Consider the following 15,638-nt stretch of genomic DNA (forward strand, 5'->3'; position numbering starts at 1 on the left):
GCGCGGGGCCTACCGAGCGCGTGCAGGGTGGGCCTGGAGCCCGGACCCGACCCCGCTGTGACCGGCGCGGAGACACGGGGCGCAGCTGTAAGTCCTCAGGGTTTTTATTTCACCGTTGGCCCAGCGGCGCTGGCCCCTCGCGCGGGACGCCCTCTTTCTCCCGGGGGGCCGAGGGCGGAGACGGGAGAGACGGGTACCGGCCGGGAGCACTGGGAAACTGAGGCGGGCCAACCTGCTTCACTTGTCTCGGCTGAACATGTAGCGGAGGAGGTCCACCACTCGGCGACTGTAGCCATATTCGTTGTCGTACCTGGGAAGGGAGGGATGGAGGGGATTCAGGGGATCCCTCCCGACCACCCCCAGCCTCCCTTCACGTTCTCTGACCCCTTTCTTCCCCCTTACCAGGAAATGAGCTTCACGAAGTTGTCGTTGAGCGCGATGCCAGCCTTAGCATCAAAGATAGACAAATGGGTATCGCCAACAAAGTCCGTGGACACGACCCGGCCATCAGAATTTCAAAGATAAGCGTGGATCGTAGAGCAGGGACCTCCAGGAGCTCAGGCTTGTGGACACACTGTCCATTCATTCATCTACAGTATTTGATGGAGCCCCCTTCTGTCCAGCTTCTGGGGACAGCGTATGAGGAAGACAAATGGGGGCTTTTCAGGTAGGGGACTGGCCAAAGGATACAGACTGCAAAGAGCCTCTGATGCTGCACCAACAGACATCTCTTCCTGGGAAAAATGCACGTGGAATGTGTCAGCGAGAGGCCCTCCCTGAGGGGAGGCAGTGAGTCTGGCTCTGGATGATTAGGAGGATCTGGTCAACTCCAGCCCTCAGCAGGGTCTCAGGTGGAAGGAACTGCAGCACAAAGGCCCTGGGGGTTTGGTCCTAGCATGGTGGAAGGCCACAGGAAGGTTTTCAGCCCTGGGGGTGATGTGATCTGATTTCTTTAAGAGATCCTGGCAGCTGTGTGAGGGTGGACCTTCAGGAGCTAAAGCAGGGAGACAGCACCAAGGTGGACGGACAGAACTGGCAGTACTGGGAGCAAAGGGATGTGATACCCATTCCTCACAGGGAAGGCATCTGGCTGTGGCCGGCCCCGAGCAAGTGTTGAGAAATGGGAGCCCTTGTCTTGTTCACTAAGCATATATCGAGCACCTGCTATGTGCCAGGCCCTGGGAAGATGGCTGGAGCTATGGAAGTGAAAAACAAGGCCCAAAGTTTCTGCTGCCTTGGAGTGTACATGCTAGCAGGGCCAACAGTGACTATGAAATGACATTTCAGCTAAGGAAAAGGGCCACAAAAAGAACATCTCTCTGAGATGAGAGGTTGAAGTAGCGACTTGGAGAAGGTGAGGACAGACTATGTGGCCACCTGAGGGAAAAGCTTTCCAGACCGAAGGGGCAGCAAGTGCAAAGACTCTGAGGTAGGGGAGAGCTGACCTTCCCAGCCCTGCAGTTCCTATCTTGATATGCTGCAAAAAGCTCCTTGGCAAGTGGAAAATCACGTTCCCTTCCCAGAGGGCTCTTCCCAGGGTCCCTTCTGCTCAGCCCCTACCTCATCCTCAGTGTAGGCAAGGATGCCGGCCATGGGCCCCTTGGCTGCTGCTCTTATGGCCTCCTTGATGCCTGAGTACGGGGTAGGCTGGGCCAGGCGGCAGGTCAGGTCCACAGCAGACACGACTGGGGTTGGCACTCGGAACGCCATTCCAGTCAGCTTCCTGGAGAATCCCACATCAGGGGCGGGAGTCAGAACCCAGGGACTTCTCCATCATTTCCCCCTTGTCTCTGCTTTCCGCTCAGTAGACACCTCAAGAATTGGGGGCTAGTCCAGTCCTCCTGGGTTGCACCCCCCACCCTTGTTGCAGCTTCATGCCCTCATACCCTTGGAGGTCTTGGATGACTTTGCCCACAGCCTTGGCAGCCCCTGTGGGGGCCGGGATGATGTTCTGGTGGGCACCCCGTCCGTCTCGCCAGGCCTTCTTCGATGGCCCGTCCACTGTCTTCTGGGTGGCAGTGTAGGAATGGACTGTGGTCTTGGGGAAGAAGAGGGCCGAGGTGAGGCCTTCTTGCTCCCAAGCTCCCACGCCTCTTTTTCCCAGGCCCAGGGTGGTGACCCAGGGGTGGAGGCTGGCGGGGCCTCCACCACCGTCACAGGAGGGGCACATGCAGGCAGGGTCCAGAGTTTAAAAGGCTTCACCACTGGTGGGCTTCTCGTCCCCAAGCCCGCCTCTCCCTGTTAACCCCACATACTAAGCGAGTATGGGAGGAAGAGGTACAGTTTCCCAGCCGTGCCTCCTGCCCCAGCCCCTCTCCCCAGCTCACCATCAGCCCTTCCACAATCCCAAATCGCTCATGGATGACCTTGGCGAGGGGGGCCAGGCAGTTGGTGGTGCACGATGTGTTGCTGAAATGGCCCGGGTGTGCAAGGCACTGTGAGGTGAGTCGCAGAGCCACCCTTCCACCCTTACCTCCTTTCAGGGTTTGCACCCAGGCTTGGTTTTGTGAAAAGTCAGGCTGGGGATGAGGGAGCATCAGGGATGCCGTCAGACCGAATGAGGCACCAGAGGTGCAGCTGGGGGAAGCTCCCCAAGCATGTTCTCCAGAAGTCGTGCGGTTCTAACAGATGGTTTTAGAGTAACATTAACAAGATGGCTGTTAAGACTTTGGGGAGGAGAAGTGGATTGATGTGAAAAGAGCACCAGGGGCCGAGTGGGAGTGGGGGTGGGGAGGGTGAGTCGGATTCCTCCCCACCGCAGGCTGGCTTGTCCTCCAGGCACACACTTCAGAATGTTGCTGCCCATTGCCTGACAGTTTTCATGGAGCCGGGGTTATAGTCCTTCTCGTTCACCCCCATGACAAACGTGGGTGCCTCTGGAGAATGCGCGCAGATGACCGCACGCAGGGCACCTGCCTCAATGTGGGCCTAGGGAAGGCTCACAGGTGTCATGAGGTGCTTCAAGTGCCACACCCCCTGGGCGGCCCTGGGCACCTGTCCCCGACTTACTGTAGTTTCCTCTAAGCACAGGTGCACCCCTGTGGCCTCCACCACAAAGGGGCTCCCGACAGACTTCCAGGGGATTCCTTTGGGCTGCTTGCTGTGGAGGGGCGGTAGCACCGTGAGTCAGTCTCTCGCCTTCACCGTCCGTGGCCTTCACCATTTGAAAGGCTGACCAGACACCTTCCTGCCTGGCCGTCTGTTCCCCTCACCCCACACACCCCTAGCTGCCCCAGATGGGTCCGACCCTGCTGGCCTTGCCTCTCATCGCTAACCCCCCTAGTGGGCCACTTTTCTTGACTGTACCTGCTGTGTCTGGGTACAAGCCGCCACCTCCCCAACTCAGGCCGCAAGCCCCGCCTGGGGGACCATCTAGACTACTCCCAGCCAGGTCAGGCCCTTAGTACATATGCTGCCCAGGATGTAGACCCCAGGAGGGTGAGGCCTGCCCTACTTCTTCTGGCTTCAGCCCTGGCAACTTCATCACAGCCCTCCTAGCCCTTCTTCTCTTGACTACTCAGCTCCTGCAACAGGGATCCTGCTGCCAGAGGCCAGGCAAGTCCCTGAAAACACACAGCACATCCAGAGAGCAGCTCCCAGGGGTCTGAAGCCTTGAGGCGGCCCTGGGGCTAGCGGTGGTTTATATTGGAAAGGTAAAGGAGATTTTCTGTTTCTTGTTTTATCAGTATACATTTTCCACTCGACATCAAACGTTTGTGTCTGAAATATATTAAACATCTACTATTGCTGTTTTCTACTTGGCTTTAGCAAACGAACAATACGTGGGTAAACTCTATACTAATCTTTTCCCTCAGCTTTTATCACAACTGCAGGATTTGCTTTTGTGATTGTTAGTGTCTGTCTCATCTTCTAGAGCACTCCATGGCAGCAAGGCTGGGTCTGCTCCCTCCAGAGGGGTTCAGTCAATGTTTGTGTGTGGTTTTTCTTTATTAGCCATTCTACACATGTTTACTGAACACCTGCCATGTGCCTGTGTGCTGAGTGCTTTACCTGTATTGAACTCCTTTAACCCTGATGACCTGAGGTAAGTACTGTTATTACTGGCATTTTTCAGAAGAGCCAGGACAGAATTGAAAAGAGTAGAGGCAGAGCTGCCTGGGAGCACAGGCAGGCTGGCCCTAGGGATGAATGAATGAGCAGCTTCCTCTCTTCTCCCTGGGCCACCACACACGGTTCTTCATGCTCCCTGGTCAAATGTCAGGTCACACTTCATCATCTGGCCCAAGTAGCTCTTCTCTGATGCCCCCCTCATTTCCTGCCTTCCAAGTTGGGGGAAGGGCACTTCAACAGATTCCTTTGTAGCAGTTGTTGAGCGGGCATGGGGCAGAGACTCGGTGCCCCTGGAGACCCCAGCCCCTTCCCCTATGCTGTCATGGGCCCTGCCCTCCTGCCCAGGGGCTTCTTTTGAGGATTCTGTTCATTCTTCAAGGAAGTACTGAGTCTGCCCCGGGCCAGGGCCTGCGCCTGTGGGTGCCAGAGCAGCAGGGGTGCCACAGGCTGACAGGGCCCTCCTTGCCAGGAGGCTGCGTGAGCCCTTCCCGGTGCTCCCCACACGCCTCTGGCCGTGCTCCCTGCTGTGGCTGTGGTGGGTATGCTGAGGAAAGAGGCTTGGGGAAGTTCATTGCCTTGCCCAGGGTCACCCAAGTGGAAAGGGTGGAGCGGGGCAAAGTGCACACACAAGCAACGCAGCTCGTGCTGACGGCCTGGAGGATATCCGAGGATATCCGCAGTGGCGCGATGGAGAGCAGTGGGGAAGGGGAAAGACGCGTTGCAGTCACCAGGGAAGGTGGCACCTGAGCGGGGCACACACTGAGGGGGCGGCTGTGTGGGGACGGGGCAGCGCTGGGAAAATACCCCAGGTGGCAGCAACGATGGCGCCCAGGCTGAGGAAGGAAAGGACACAGTGTGTCTGAGTAATGACTGCTCTGCTGGAATTTGGAATTGTTTTTGCTGTCATGATCTCAAATTTGGGTCAAGCAGCTTCTCCCATTCTCACTGACTCTCCAGTCCCCACCTCCACCCACCCCTGACCACCTGACCACAAATAAACAGCGGGGCTGAGAGTGGGCCTGCTGGGAGGAGTGCTGGGAAGGCTGCAGATCTTGCCTGGGGCTGGAGAGAGCTCACGAGTGTGCGTGTGCAAGCGTGTGTAAAATTGGAAATTGGAGGCAGCCACAGGGCCGGCAGTGGCTGATAATTTACATTGGAAAGATAAAGTAGGTTTACTGTTTCCCATTTTTATTTTTTTTGGTATTTTGAAAATGTATTTGAAGCTTATTAAACATCCAGTGTTATTGCTTTTGACTTACAGATTCTAAACGTATCTTTCAGTGAAGGAGTATTTGTATCAGTGAGAGCTATGTGAAGTGGGTTTTAAGAAGAGCTGCTGGTGCAGGGTCCCAGGAGGTTGGTGGCCAGTGTCGCTGAGGTGACAAGGGAAGGCTGGGGAGCAGGGCATATAGTTGGTGGGAGGCCCCATCAGCAGCTGGGATTTTATTTGTGGGGTGATGGGAAGCCACTGGAGGGTTTAAGTGGGGGAGTAGTCAGGTCCAGTTGATGTTTTGAAAAGGTCTCTGTGGCTCCTATGTAGGAACTGAGTGGGAGCAGTTGGCTAGATGGTGATGCCATTTCCTGGGCAGGGAGATGAATAGATCTGAGGGTTGAAGGATAATCAAGAGTTGCGTTTTAGACAGGTTGGGCGGATATGCCTGAGAGAAAACACGCACATGTGTGTTAAATAAAAAAGTATTTTGAGTACAGTGGGCCCCCTCTCCAAACCAGTACCCAGAGGCGTGTGCACACACAATTTGGGGGGTTATGAGCCCCATGTGAGAATCTGGAATCCCCTTCTAGTCACCTCTACATCCCCTGCATTAGTATATTGCAGGCTTGCATAAGACAGCCGCCCTTACCGCTGGAAGACGCTGATCTCATTGTTACCGATGGCCAGCCGTCCATTCCTGTATTCCACGCTCCCCTTGTATCGGCCGTGGGTGGCGTCATACTTAAACATGTACACCTGCAGGAGACAGAATGGCTCCTACTCTTGGGCTGGACGGGGAGCGAGCATTGCCAGGGAGTCCCCACTTCAGTGACGGTTCCACATGGCAGCTGAGCGCCTTCCACAGAGCTCCCCTGAACCCCTTCCCCACCCTGGTCCCACTCTCCCCGGTCCTGCCCTTTGTCTGCTGCTCATCATGTATTCTGGGTCGGTGAACGGATCGTTCACTGCTACCACCTTAACACCCTTCTCCATGCAGGCACGCAGCACCAGGCGACCAATGCGTCCAAATCTGTCCAGGAACGAAAGCTGAGGGGATTGTCCTCAGAATCCTCAACCAGCACGCAGAGGAGGGGATGAGGGGGAAGGGGGTGACAGAGGAGAGTCCCACTCAAGGGGACTGGGTGGGGAAGAAGGCAGCCGTCCCTGTGTGGGCCAGTGTCTTGCCCAGATGACCTCACCAGCCTGTTCACTGCTTTCTGTGCTTCCTCTGACCATCTGTCCTATACCCCTATTCCCAACCTTGTAGCTGGGTGCATCTTGTAGAACTTCAGGTCAGATTATATCTCTTGACCTGAAAACCTCCACCACTCTCTAACAGTAAAGCCAGGTCCAGACTCCTTACCACGGTCCGCCAGGCCCCTGCCAGCTTTCCGCTGCCCTCCCTCTTCTCCCTTGCTTGTGCCACACCAGCCATGCTGAAATCCTGCCCGTCCTTATTACACTGAGCTGTCACCTACGCCCCACAGCCATTGCTTGCTGCACAGTTGTCACTCAGGCCTTACTCCAGTGTCACCTCCCAGAGGCCTTCCCTGAGTTCCCCGGCCTAACACTGCCCTCTTCTGTCTTAACTGTACTTCCCACCGGAATGTGAGCTCTCTGAAGGTGGAGCCCTGTTTACCTTATCCCTGTGTTTTTCCAGGATGGGCAGAATGAAAGCATTGCTGAGACATGAAGAAATGCTCCAGTTAGTAACCGAGGAGAGGCCGGGCCCTAAAGCTTCAGGAATGGCTCAAGGGCCGGGGCGACTCACCCATTGATGCCAACAGTCAGCTCCTGAACCACAGAAACCTTCTTAGGTGCAGGAGGTGGAGGTGGTGGGACTTGCTCTTTGATTGGCTGGGGCTCCGGAGGGGGTGGTGCTCTGGTCACTGTTGGGAGTGGGGGAGGGGCAGTGAGCCGCACCATCACTGCGACAGAATGAGCCATCTTTGCCACCCAGAACCTGCTGCGCTGGCTCCTGGCCCTGAGTGGCCAGCCATATAGCCCAGTGTTTCCTAAACCGACCTGATCAACAGAATGAGCAGGGGGTGGGCTTGTTTTAAAATATCCATGCCAGGGCCTCTTCCCTGGAGATTCTAACTCAGTGGGTATATATTTTTAACAATTGCTTGGGGGTGATAGTCTCTGTGCCTCAGTTTCCTCCTCTGTAAAATGGAGATGATAATAGTACTTCTCTCAGAGGGCCACTGTGAGGATTAAATGAGTGATACATGTAGTGCTTATGTTAGAGTCTAGGAAACATTCCACGTACGTTAATATTTCAAAGATCATTTCCAAACTTGCCTGATAATTGATCTAGTCCAGTGGTCCCCAAACTGTTCTGGTAAGAATCACCGGGAGGCTGATTCCTAGGGAAATCTGACTCTGGGTTTGCACTGAGGCCCAGGAATCCTGTTTCCAACAGGGTGATTCTTACCCTCAGAGAAGTTTAGGAAACACTTCTCATAATATATGAAACAAATGGAAACCCATATCAGCTTCTGCCTCTCCAGACACACAGATCTAGACCCATGCTGCATTGGGAGCACCTGTGCTTGAAGCTGTGCCACCTGAGCTACAGATGAGGGCTTCAGGTAGGGAGGAGAAGCGTGGTGGAGACAGCAGTCAGGGGCCTAGCTGGTAGAGGATTTCAAGCCGGGGGTCAGGCCTTGATGTCAGCTCTGGCTCAGCCACCTGCCAGCTGAGTTGTTTTGAGCAAGTTAATGAAACTCTGGCCTGTTTCTTGATGTCACATCTGACCCTCCACCTGGGGGCTACTGTAAGGAGTCAGTGAGATCTCAAGGCCCAGTTGGTGCTGATTTTAATAGAGGGGAGAAAGTCTGACATGAAGTGTATTCGTGAGGAAAGGGAGAGGGAAGGGATTGGAGAGGGCCTGGAGGATGAAGGTAGGAGTTGCGCTTGGCACCAGAATCAAAGGCACCTTGGAGGGGGTGGGGTTAGGAGCTGGGGGTCAGCCGACCTGTCTCTCTCCCTGGTCTCTCCAGGCTGCCACAGGCTTTGTGGCTGGGCTGTGCGTGTTTCCAGTAGCACTACAAGTTCATAAAGGTATTAGTCAGTGTTTACTGGTGGTTATTGGTGACCTTAAGAATGTTGGTTCTGTTTCTGCTCTCATGAAAAGGGGAGATTTGTCCATATGGGTGAAGAGTGGGGATCTGAGCCCACTGAGTGACCTTTCAAAAGAAAACCCAGGTGGCCCTTCTCTCACAACTTCCCCCAGCCTTCCCTTCTCCCTTTGCTCCAGGGTGGGGTACATGGGCTGGAGGAGAGCTGCTGTGCTGGGAAGGAAGAGCCCGGAGGAGCTTCAGTGATGAAGCATCACCCCGTAGGTGAAACACTGGATCGGGTGTGCTCTCTACCAATTACAACGTCGCTCCCATTTCCCGGGCGCCACCAAGGGCTAGGTGCGGTGCTGAGCTCTTCACATGCATCAGCTCACTGAATCCTGTGAGGTATGTGCTATATACCCACTTTACAGTGGGGAAACCGAGGCCCGAGATCACTGAGCGAGTGATAAGCAGGCAGGGTTTTCAAGGCCCACAGCTGTTAACCTGCCTGCTGCTGCGTCTAGCAGGGTCTCCAGGACCCTGGAGCCCCGCCCAAACCCCGCCCCACGTCGGCCACGCCCACCCCTGCGGTGCTGAGGCCGCCGACTGCCTCGCCTGAGGCCAGGCAGGAGGCCGGGAGCGAATGGGGTGGCCCTCCGGAAGGCCTGGATTCGTCTGGCTGGAGCGTGTGCGCGCACCTCTGGCCGGGGGAGGTAGGGCGAGCAGGGACTCCGAGTCCCAACTCCACTATTCCCGTGCTGAGACCCAGAAACGTGCTTTGTGTCCTCTTGCATCTGGTGGCCGCTCTGTAAAATGGGGACACTAAACACTGAACTCAAAGGTGGTTGTGAGGCTTCACTGAGCGCGCACACCTGTAAAGTGCTCGGCATCTGGCGGGCTCAAGTGTCCTCGCTTTGTGCGATCCAGGGAGGACAAAGTCCACCGATCCCCAAGCGGCTCTTTCGCAGCAGCGTCAATTTTATGTGAAACCTCGCTCGCCCAGGTACTTCAACAACCAGCGGCTGTCCTCAGAGGTGTCCCCTCGTAAACCCGGCTCCGGCCTCCCTCCTGGCCCCTGTTTCTACCCTTCCACCGCGCTATTGGTGCAAAACCCAACCTGGGGGCGGGAGTCTTCGTCCCCTCCACCACCGCCGTAGAAACCACTTTGCCGGCAAGCCCGGTAGTGAGGAGGGTGGGGCTGGAGGGAGCAGGGGCAGCGGCTCCGGATGGAAGAGCCCCGGCAGGCAAGGCCACCCCGCACCTCCTGCCCGGCTCCCGGTGGACACTATTGGTGCGCCGCTCGCCGTCAGGTACTCAGACCCGGCTACAGGAGCTCCCCGACCGCCCTTTCCTCCCCTCCCCGGGGTCACTCCGCCGCCTCCCTCACCTGGGCAAGGCTGTCGCAGGAGCTGGACAACGGTGACATTGGTGAGGGTGACGTCGCGTTTCGACATGGCCTCCTAAGGTTTCATGGCCCAGCCAGCTGCCCCGGCACCCGCCGCGATGTTACTGCGAGACGGGGGCTCGGGGGCTGGAGGAGCTGGAGGAGCTGGAGCGTCTTTCCGTGACGTCACAGTCCAGTGACGTCACAAGAGGAGGCGGCGCGAAGGCCCCCTCCCAGTCGAGGCCTGTGGCCGTGTACCACCGTTCCAAGCCCACCCCTGGCGTCTAGAATGGAATCCAACATTTTACACTGGTCTTCAAAGCCCTTTCTCTGCTGTCTTCTTTCTTCTTTCTTCTCCTTGGGCACACCGGCTCCATGCCGGTCTGGACCCTCTTCTGGAATTACCCTAGCTATTTCTTTGTGCCTGGAAGCCCTACCCAGGCCTTCCCTTGGCTGCCTCTTGGTTTCCCTCAGGTGCCGCCCTTTGAGAGGCCCTCCTAACTCCGCATCTAAAGTTCTCTCCTTTCTCAGTCACTATCACCATCACCCCCACTCCCTCCATCTGCCCGTTGTCCGGGAAGCCTTGTCTGACTTCCCATCCTGGGTTAAATATTGCAATGTGCATAACTGCTCTAGGGTTACACTCTTTATTTTCCACGCAGCACATGTCTCTCTAAAACTCATCCTGTTTATTCGTTAGCTTGCCAATTGTCTCTGCCCACTAGAGAGTGCTTGTCTGCCTTCCTCACTATTTTTTTTTTTTAGAAAATCAGTTTTTGTTTTTTAATTAATTGTTTAAATTTATTCATTTTATTTATTTTTGGCTGCATTGGGTCTTTGTTGCTGCGCATGGGCTTTCTCTAGTTGCACCGAGCGGGGGCTACTCATTCTGGTGGCTTGTTGCAGAGCACAGGCTCTAAGCACGCGGGCTTCAGTAGTTGTGGTGCATGGGCTTAGTTGCTCCGTGGCACGTGGGATCTTCCTGGACCAGGGCTTGAACCCATGTACCCTGCATTGTCAGGCAGATTCTTAACCACTGCACCACCAGGGAAGCCCATGCCTTCCTCACTTTTATACCTGTTGACTAGAAGAATGTTTGGCACTTGAAAGGTACTCCCTCAATAACTAGTACCAGAATGAATGAATAAATGTCACCTCCTGAGGTTTCTTCTGGTCTCCAGTCTTAGAGCACCCCCCGAGTCCTATCCTCTCACAGCACTCTGTTCTTTTCCTTATGGTTTTTCATGTAGTTTTCCATGATCAAGTTACTGACTTACTTGTTCATTGTCTCCCTGTTGGGCCCACTCTTTTCTGTTTTGTTCACCACTGGTCCTCCAGCTCCTAGAACTGTGCCTGACACAAAGCAGGCTTTCAGTAAACATTAGCGGAAGAACAAATAGACAGATGGCTCCTGTCCCCCAAAGCATGGGAGGTGGGGGCTTGCTTGCATATCTGTGACACACAGGCAGGCACCTTCACCTGCTGTGGGCCAGTTGGCACACAGCTGTGACCAAGATTTAGGGGCTGTGGGGTTTAGGCCAGGAAGGAGTCATCATTCCAGAGAGAGGTGTGGAAGCAAGAAGGGGCAGAATGACATAACCTCTTCTTTCCCCAGACCTCCATGAGAACTGAGTTTGCTAAGCACCTGCCATGGCACAGAGTAAGGGTGAAGCCTCCTGCTTGGATGGCCCGGGAAAGGTGGAACTGAAAATGAATTGAGTGTAAAGCTGGGGAGATTTCAATGAACCAAGACCAAAAAAACAGAACAAAGGGGGACAAATTTAACATGTATAATCAAGATGGGGGGAAAGCGTACACAAATAAAACCAGGACTGAAAAGGGACCAATTTGGTACGGCTTTACAAGAATAGATATGAAAAGCTAGATGCAATTAAAATTTTCTTAGAAAATATGAGGGATCAAAACTAGTACAAAAAGAAATGGCAAATCTGAGTATGCCAATAACAAGAGAAGAACCAAGGAGTTAAGATGTATCTTCCCAAAGGCTGATTCAGATCCCGATGATTTTATGGGCAAGATTTGCTGAAGCATGGGGAACAAATATTTGCCATTCTACAGGACCTGCTGCAGAGCCGAAGCAGAGCTGGGAAGCCAAGTAGCAGCTCCTGTGCTGAGAGGCTGTGGGTAGGGCACGTGCTCTGAGGCCCTGTGGAGCGGCAAGCGCACCGTGTATGAGCACATCGCATATTGCATGCTTTGTGGGTGCTGTGGTAGCTCAGCTACTGAAACCTCCTCTGTTCACTCTAGGAAACAGCACAGCCACGTTACTAAAACCAGCAGAGAAAGGACAACTCCAGGCTAATCTCATGTACGGAGATAGATGCCAAAGTCCTGAATCAAATAGTGGCAAATGGCAATGGAGCACTGAGGAGAGGGACGGAGGCTGACAGAAGATGGTAGGGTTGGGCAGAGAGAGAGGTGGAAAAGAGACATGGAGTACATTTCGAAGGAGAAATCCCACCTCTGAATCTCGGGGCGGATTAGAATTCTGAAGCTCACCCTTCCCTACCCAGCAATCTCCTGGCATGGGAAACTCCCTCATTCAGGTGCTGGACAAGGGCAGGAAAGTCACACCTAAGGTTGCCCAGAGATTTGACTTTGTCCCTGGACCGTGAAACTGGGAAACAGATTTGGTGAGCTCAAGCTTGGAGAGGTGGCACAGTTAGTCACCCTCTGTAGACAGAACCTAGAGATGGCAGAAGCTTCTGGGTCTCTGGGTCTGGGAGGTGGTTCTGGGTGGAGCCAAGTGTCCAGGATGTAGGATGGAACCTTGGGTCCTCCAAGGGGAGTGGGCCTTGTCACCCTTGTTTGAGCAAAGTCTGAAAGCATGTGCAGCTTCTCGTCACACCTGGGCACCCACGCATATAACTCTGCTGACCCCACTTGCTCACACCCTACACATTCCTTTGTGCCTGGCCTTTCCACCAGCGAGCCCACCACCACCCCCTCTCCCAGGCTCTCCTCTTGGCACCCAAACCCAAATATCTTTTACCCCTGCACCCAACTGTACCCACCCACTGGCCCCTATCCTTCTGGTCTCAGGCTCCCTCTGAACTAGCTCTACAGACCTACCAACGACAGACCTACCAACCACCCCCTGCCCTTCCCTCTGATGTCCCTCTCCACACCTAGGCCACACTCTCAGCTGTTTCCCTCTCCAACCCTTGCCAATATGTCAACACTTGAGGCTTCAGTTGGGACTTAGGAGGCCTCAGGGGGAGGAGGGCAGGAGGGATGAGCTCCTGGCCCTCAGCCCAGCTTCTGGCTGACAGTCTTTTGCTGCCCTGGGTCTTCAGCCCCTCCCCACGACTGCCTCAACTGGCTTTTCAGGAGACACTGCGTCCTGCCCCTGCTCATGGCAGTCAGCCCCCTGCCCTTGCCCAAGGGCTGGGAGGTAGGACAAGAATGTGATCCTGGCTCCAAAATCTGCAACCCTCAACAAGGGACCTTGTGCTGCTCTGGGGATACAGGCAACCTTCCCTCCAGCACCCTCTGAGACTCAGGCTCAGGCCTGGACTTTCTTCCCCTGGCATCTTCTAATCCATCCATTTGTTCAAATGTTTACTGAACCCCAGGCAATGTTCTTGAAGCTGGGGACGTGACAATGATCAATACAGACAACAGCCCTCTGGAAGTTTACTATCTGATAGGTGAGACAGACAATAAAATAAGATAATTTCAGATTGTGGTAGGAGCTATAAAAACTAAAGGATGATATTACAGAGTGTAGCTGTGGGACGGCCAGGGAAGGGTCTTTTTGGGAAGGTGACATTTGAGCCAAGAAGACAGGAAGAAACCACCTTGTGAAGATCTGACTTCTGCATTCCAGGCAGAGACCACAGCAAGTGCAAAGGCCATGAGGCAGGAATGAGCTTGGTGTGTTTGAGGACCAGGGAGAAGACCCGTGGGGCCGGAGCATAAGAGGTGTGGGCGTTGGGGGTCAACAAGAACAACAAACAACAAGAACAAGGTCTGATGATTCCCTCAACTCCCCGGGGTTGCTCCCCACCCCCTGACTGTGCCTCCCACCTTTCCAAAATCTTGCTGCTGGGGAAACTGGATCCTTAGGTCCCCCGAGAGGAGTGAAGATGCTGAAGAACCAGGCCTGGGTCCCAGGGATGGAGGGTGCCTGAAGGTGCAGTTGGGAGAAAGGAGGCCTGGATAGTGGGTGAGGAATAGAAAGGGGAAGTGATTGGAAGGGCAGACATCTGGGCTCTGGGGTGGAGGGCCTGAGCTGGGCAAGGAGCAAAGATGCCATGTGAGTCTTCTCCATTCATGACTCACCCACTCTTCCTCCTCCTCTTCATTGCTCAACCCCAAATCTCCCTGGGAATTACCTCACTGACTGGAGATCAAGCCAGTGCCTCACAGGGTAATTGAGTCATGAGGGGTGGAGCAGAGGAAAGGAAGCAGAGGATAAATAGTAGCTTTGCCTCCCTGGCCCCTCTCTGCATCCTCCCCACTTCCCCAACAATATGCATCTTGCCAGTTTGCTCAGCTCCTGCTTCCTCTTGCTGCTGTTGGGGCCTTTGCCTGGATGGGCGGCCGGTGCTGACCCCGTTAAGAAGGTCACTGAAGGGATCAGCAAAGGGCTGAGCAATACAGAGAGAGAGGTGGGCAAGGCCCTGGAAGGCATCAATAATGGAATCCCTCAAGCTGGAAGGGAGAAAGATTTTAGTGGGCTCAACAGTGTGGGGAGCCAGGCCGGTAAGGAGCTGGACAAGGGCGTCCAGGGGCTCAACCACAACTTGGACAAGGTAACCCATGGAATCAACAATGTCGCCGGACAAGCAGGAAAGGGAGCAGAGAAGTTTGTCCATGGGGTCAACAGTGCTACTAGACAGGTTGAGAAGGAGGCAAACAAAGTGATTCAGGGGGTCCACGATGGGGTCAACCAGGCAGGAAGTGAGGCAAGTAGGTTTGGCCAGGGGGTCCACCATGCCGGGAAAGAGGGAGAAAAAATAGTCCAGGGGGTCCATCATGGAGTTAATCAGGCTGGAAAGGAGGTGGGAAAGTTTGGTCAGGAGGTCAGCCACGCTGCAGGGCAGGCCGGGAAAGAGGGAGAAAAAATAGTCCAAGGGGGGCATCATGGAGTTAATCAGGCTGGAAAGGAGGCAGAGAAATTTGGCCACGGGGTCAGCCACGCTGCTGGTCAGGCTGGAAAGGAAGTGGAGAAACTTGGCCAAGGTGTCCACCACGCTGCTGGCGAGGCCGGGAAGGAGGAGGACGGGTTGCATCAGACTGTTCATGATGGGACCAACCAAGCCGGCAAGGAAGCCAACCAGCTGCTGAATGTAGGTGAACAGGGGTGGGGAAATGGGGAGAAGGGTGTTGGGGGAAGGAGAGGTTAAACCCTTGGGACATTTGGGGCGCCCAGGTCCCTATCATTTGGTGAAAGAAGCTTGGGCAGCTCTGTAACCGTGTCCTCCTTCTCCCTTACAAAGGAGCTGGTGGTCAGCTGGTCAGAAGGATTAAGCCATCTTATCTGCAAAGCCCTGTATCAGAGAATGGGAATGGGACCCAGCCCCACCTTCAGGGGGCTGCCTCCTAGTTAAGGAGATCTAAAGGGAGGAACATGAAGCCTCTCCTGGGGAACAGGAAGCAGTTACTAAGGCCAAGATCTATTACGGTGCGAAGAGAATGAGTGTTGAGAAAACCCAGAGCATCAGCTTGAGCTTGAGGAATAGTTTTGGGAGAAAAGCCCTATTCTGTTTAATGTTCATAACAAGCTTCTGAGGTAGTCGGGGTGAGGACTCCCTGATTCTCAGGTAAGGAAACGGAGGCTCAGCGAGGTTTAAGGGATTTGCCAAGGTCATGTGGCTAGCACACAGCTCTGGAGAATCACAAGTCGGAGTTCCTTCTCTTCCTCCACACCACCCCACCA

The 15,638-nt window shown here is 54.6% G+C and overlaps 2 protein-coding genes across 18 annotated transcripts in view; one reads left to right on the forward strand and one right to left on the reverse strand.

Annotated features, from left to right (window-relative positions):
• On the reverse strand, positions 1-14,181 carry GAPDHS (glyceraldehyde-3-phosphate dehydrogenase, spermatogenic). Of its 13 annotated transcripts, XM_089902318.1 has the most exons (10): positions 8,933-9,729; positions 7,056-7,173; positions 6,924-6,966; positions 6,268-6,314; positions 5,934-6,040; positions 4,800-4,904; positions 1,887-2,038; positions 1,561-1,723; positions 403-626; positions 1-310 (listed from the first exon to the last, which is right to left on the reverse strand). In XM_089902318.1, the coding sequence occupies exons 1-8, from the start codon at positions 9,237-9,239 to the stop codon at positions 1,568-1,570; spliced, it is 1,035 nt and encodes a 344-aa protein (XP_089758444.1). In that variant the 5' UTR covers positions 9,240-9,729; the 3' UTR covers positions 1-310; positions 403-626; positions 1,561-1,567. The 13 variants fall into 13 exon arrangements, with proteins under 13 accessions (XP_089758444.1, XP_089758446.1, XP_089758447.1 ...); XM_089902320.1 differs by lacking the exon at positions 4,800-4,904; XM_089902321.1 differs by lacking the exon at positions 1,561-1,723.
• The window catches only part of DMKN (dermokine), a 21,938-nt gene continuing 20,475 nt past the window's right edge, over positions 14,176-15,638 (forward strand). For 3 of the 5 annotated variants that reach the window (XM_089902297.1, XM_089902298.1, XM_089902299.1), the window contains exon 1: positions 14,176-15,048. In XM_089902297.1, the coding sequence (XP_089758423.1) occupies positions 14,230-15,048 (819 nt within the window). In that variant the 5' untranslated portion in view covers positions 14,176-14,229. The remainder of the gene's footprint in view (positions 15,049-15,638) is intronic. The other 2 variants (XM_089902301.1, XM_089902302.1) reach the window with 1 other exon arrangement.

Source organism: Delphinapterus leucas, chromosome 20, assembly GCF_059928025.1.
Source record: "Delphinapterus leucas isolate spDelLeu-1000000601 "Yukka" chromosome 20, BTC_Dleu_Yukka2, whole genome shotgun sequence".
Taxonomy (NCBI): domain Eukaryota; kingdom Metazoa; phylum Chordata; class Mammalia; order Artiodactyla; family Monodontidae; genus Delphinapterus; species Delphinapterus leucas.

What these genes read in the sequence shown, in the direction of transcription:
- GAPDHS (XM_089902317.1), bottom strand. Translation starts at nt 9,239, where the DNA reads ATGCCGAGCACTTTACAGGTGTGCGCGCTCAGTGAAGCCTCACAACCA. An exon ending in GCGTGCCTGCATGGAGAAGG is followed by an intron (nt 6,041 to 6,267) that starts GTGTTAAGGTGG and finishes TGTCTCCTGCAG; the next exon opens with GTGTACATGTTTAAGTATGA. An exon ending in GAGATCAGCGTCTTCCAGCG is followed by an intron (nt 4,905 to 5,933) that starts GTAAGGGCGGCT and finishes TTCCTTCCTCAG; the next exon opens with CCTGGGCGCCATCGTTGCTG.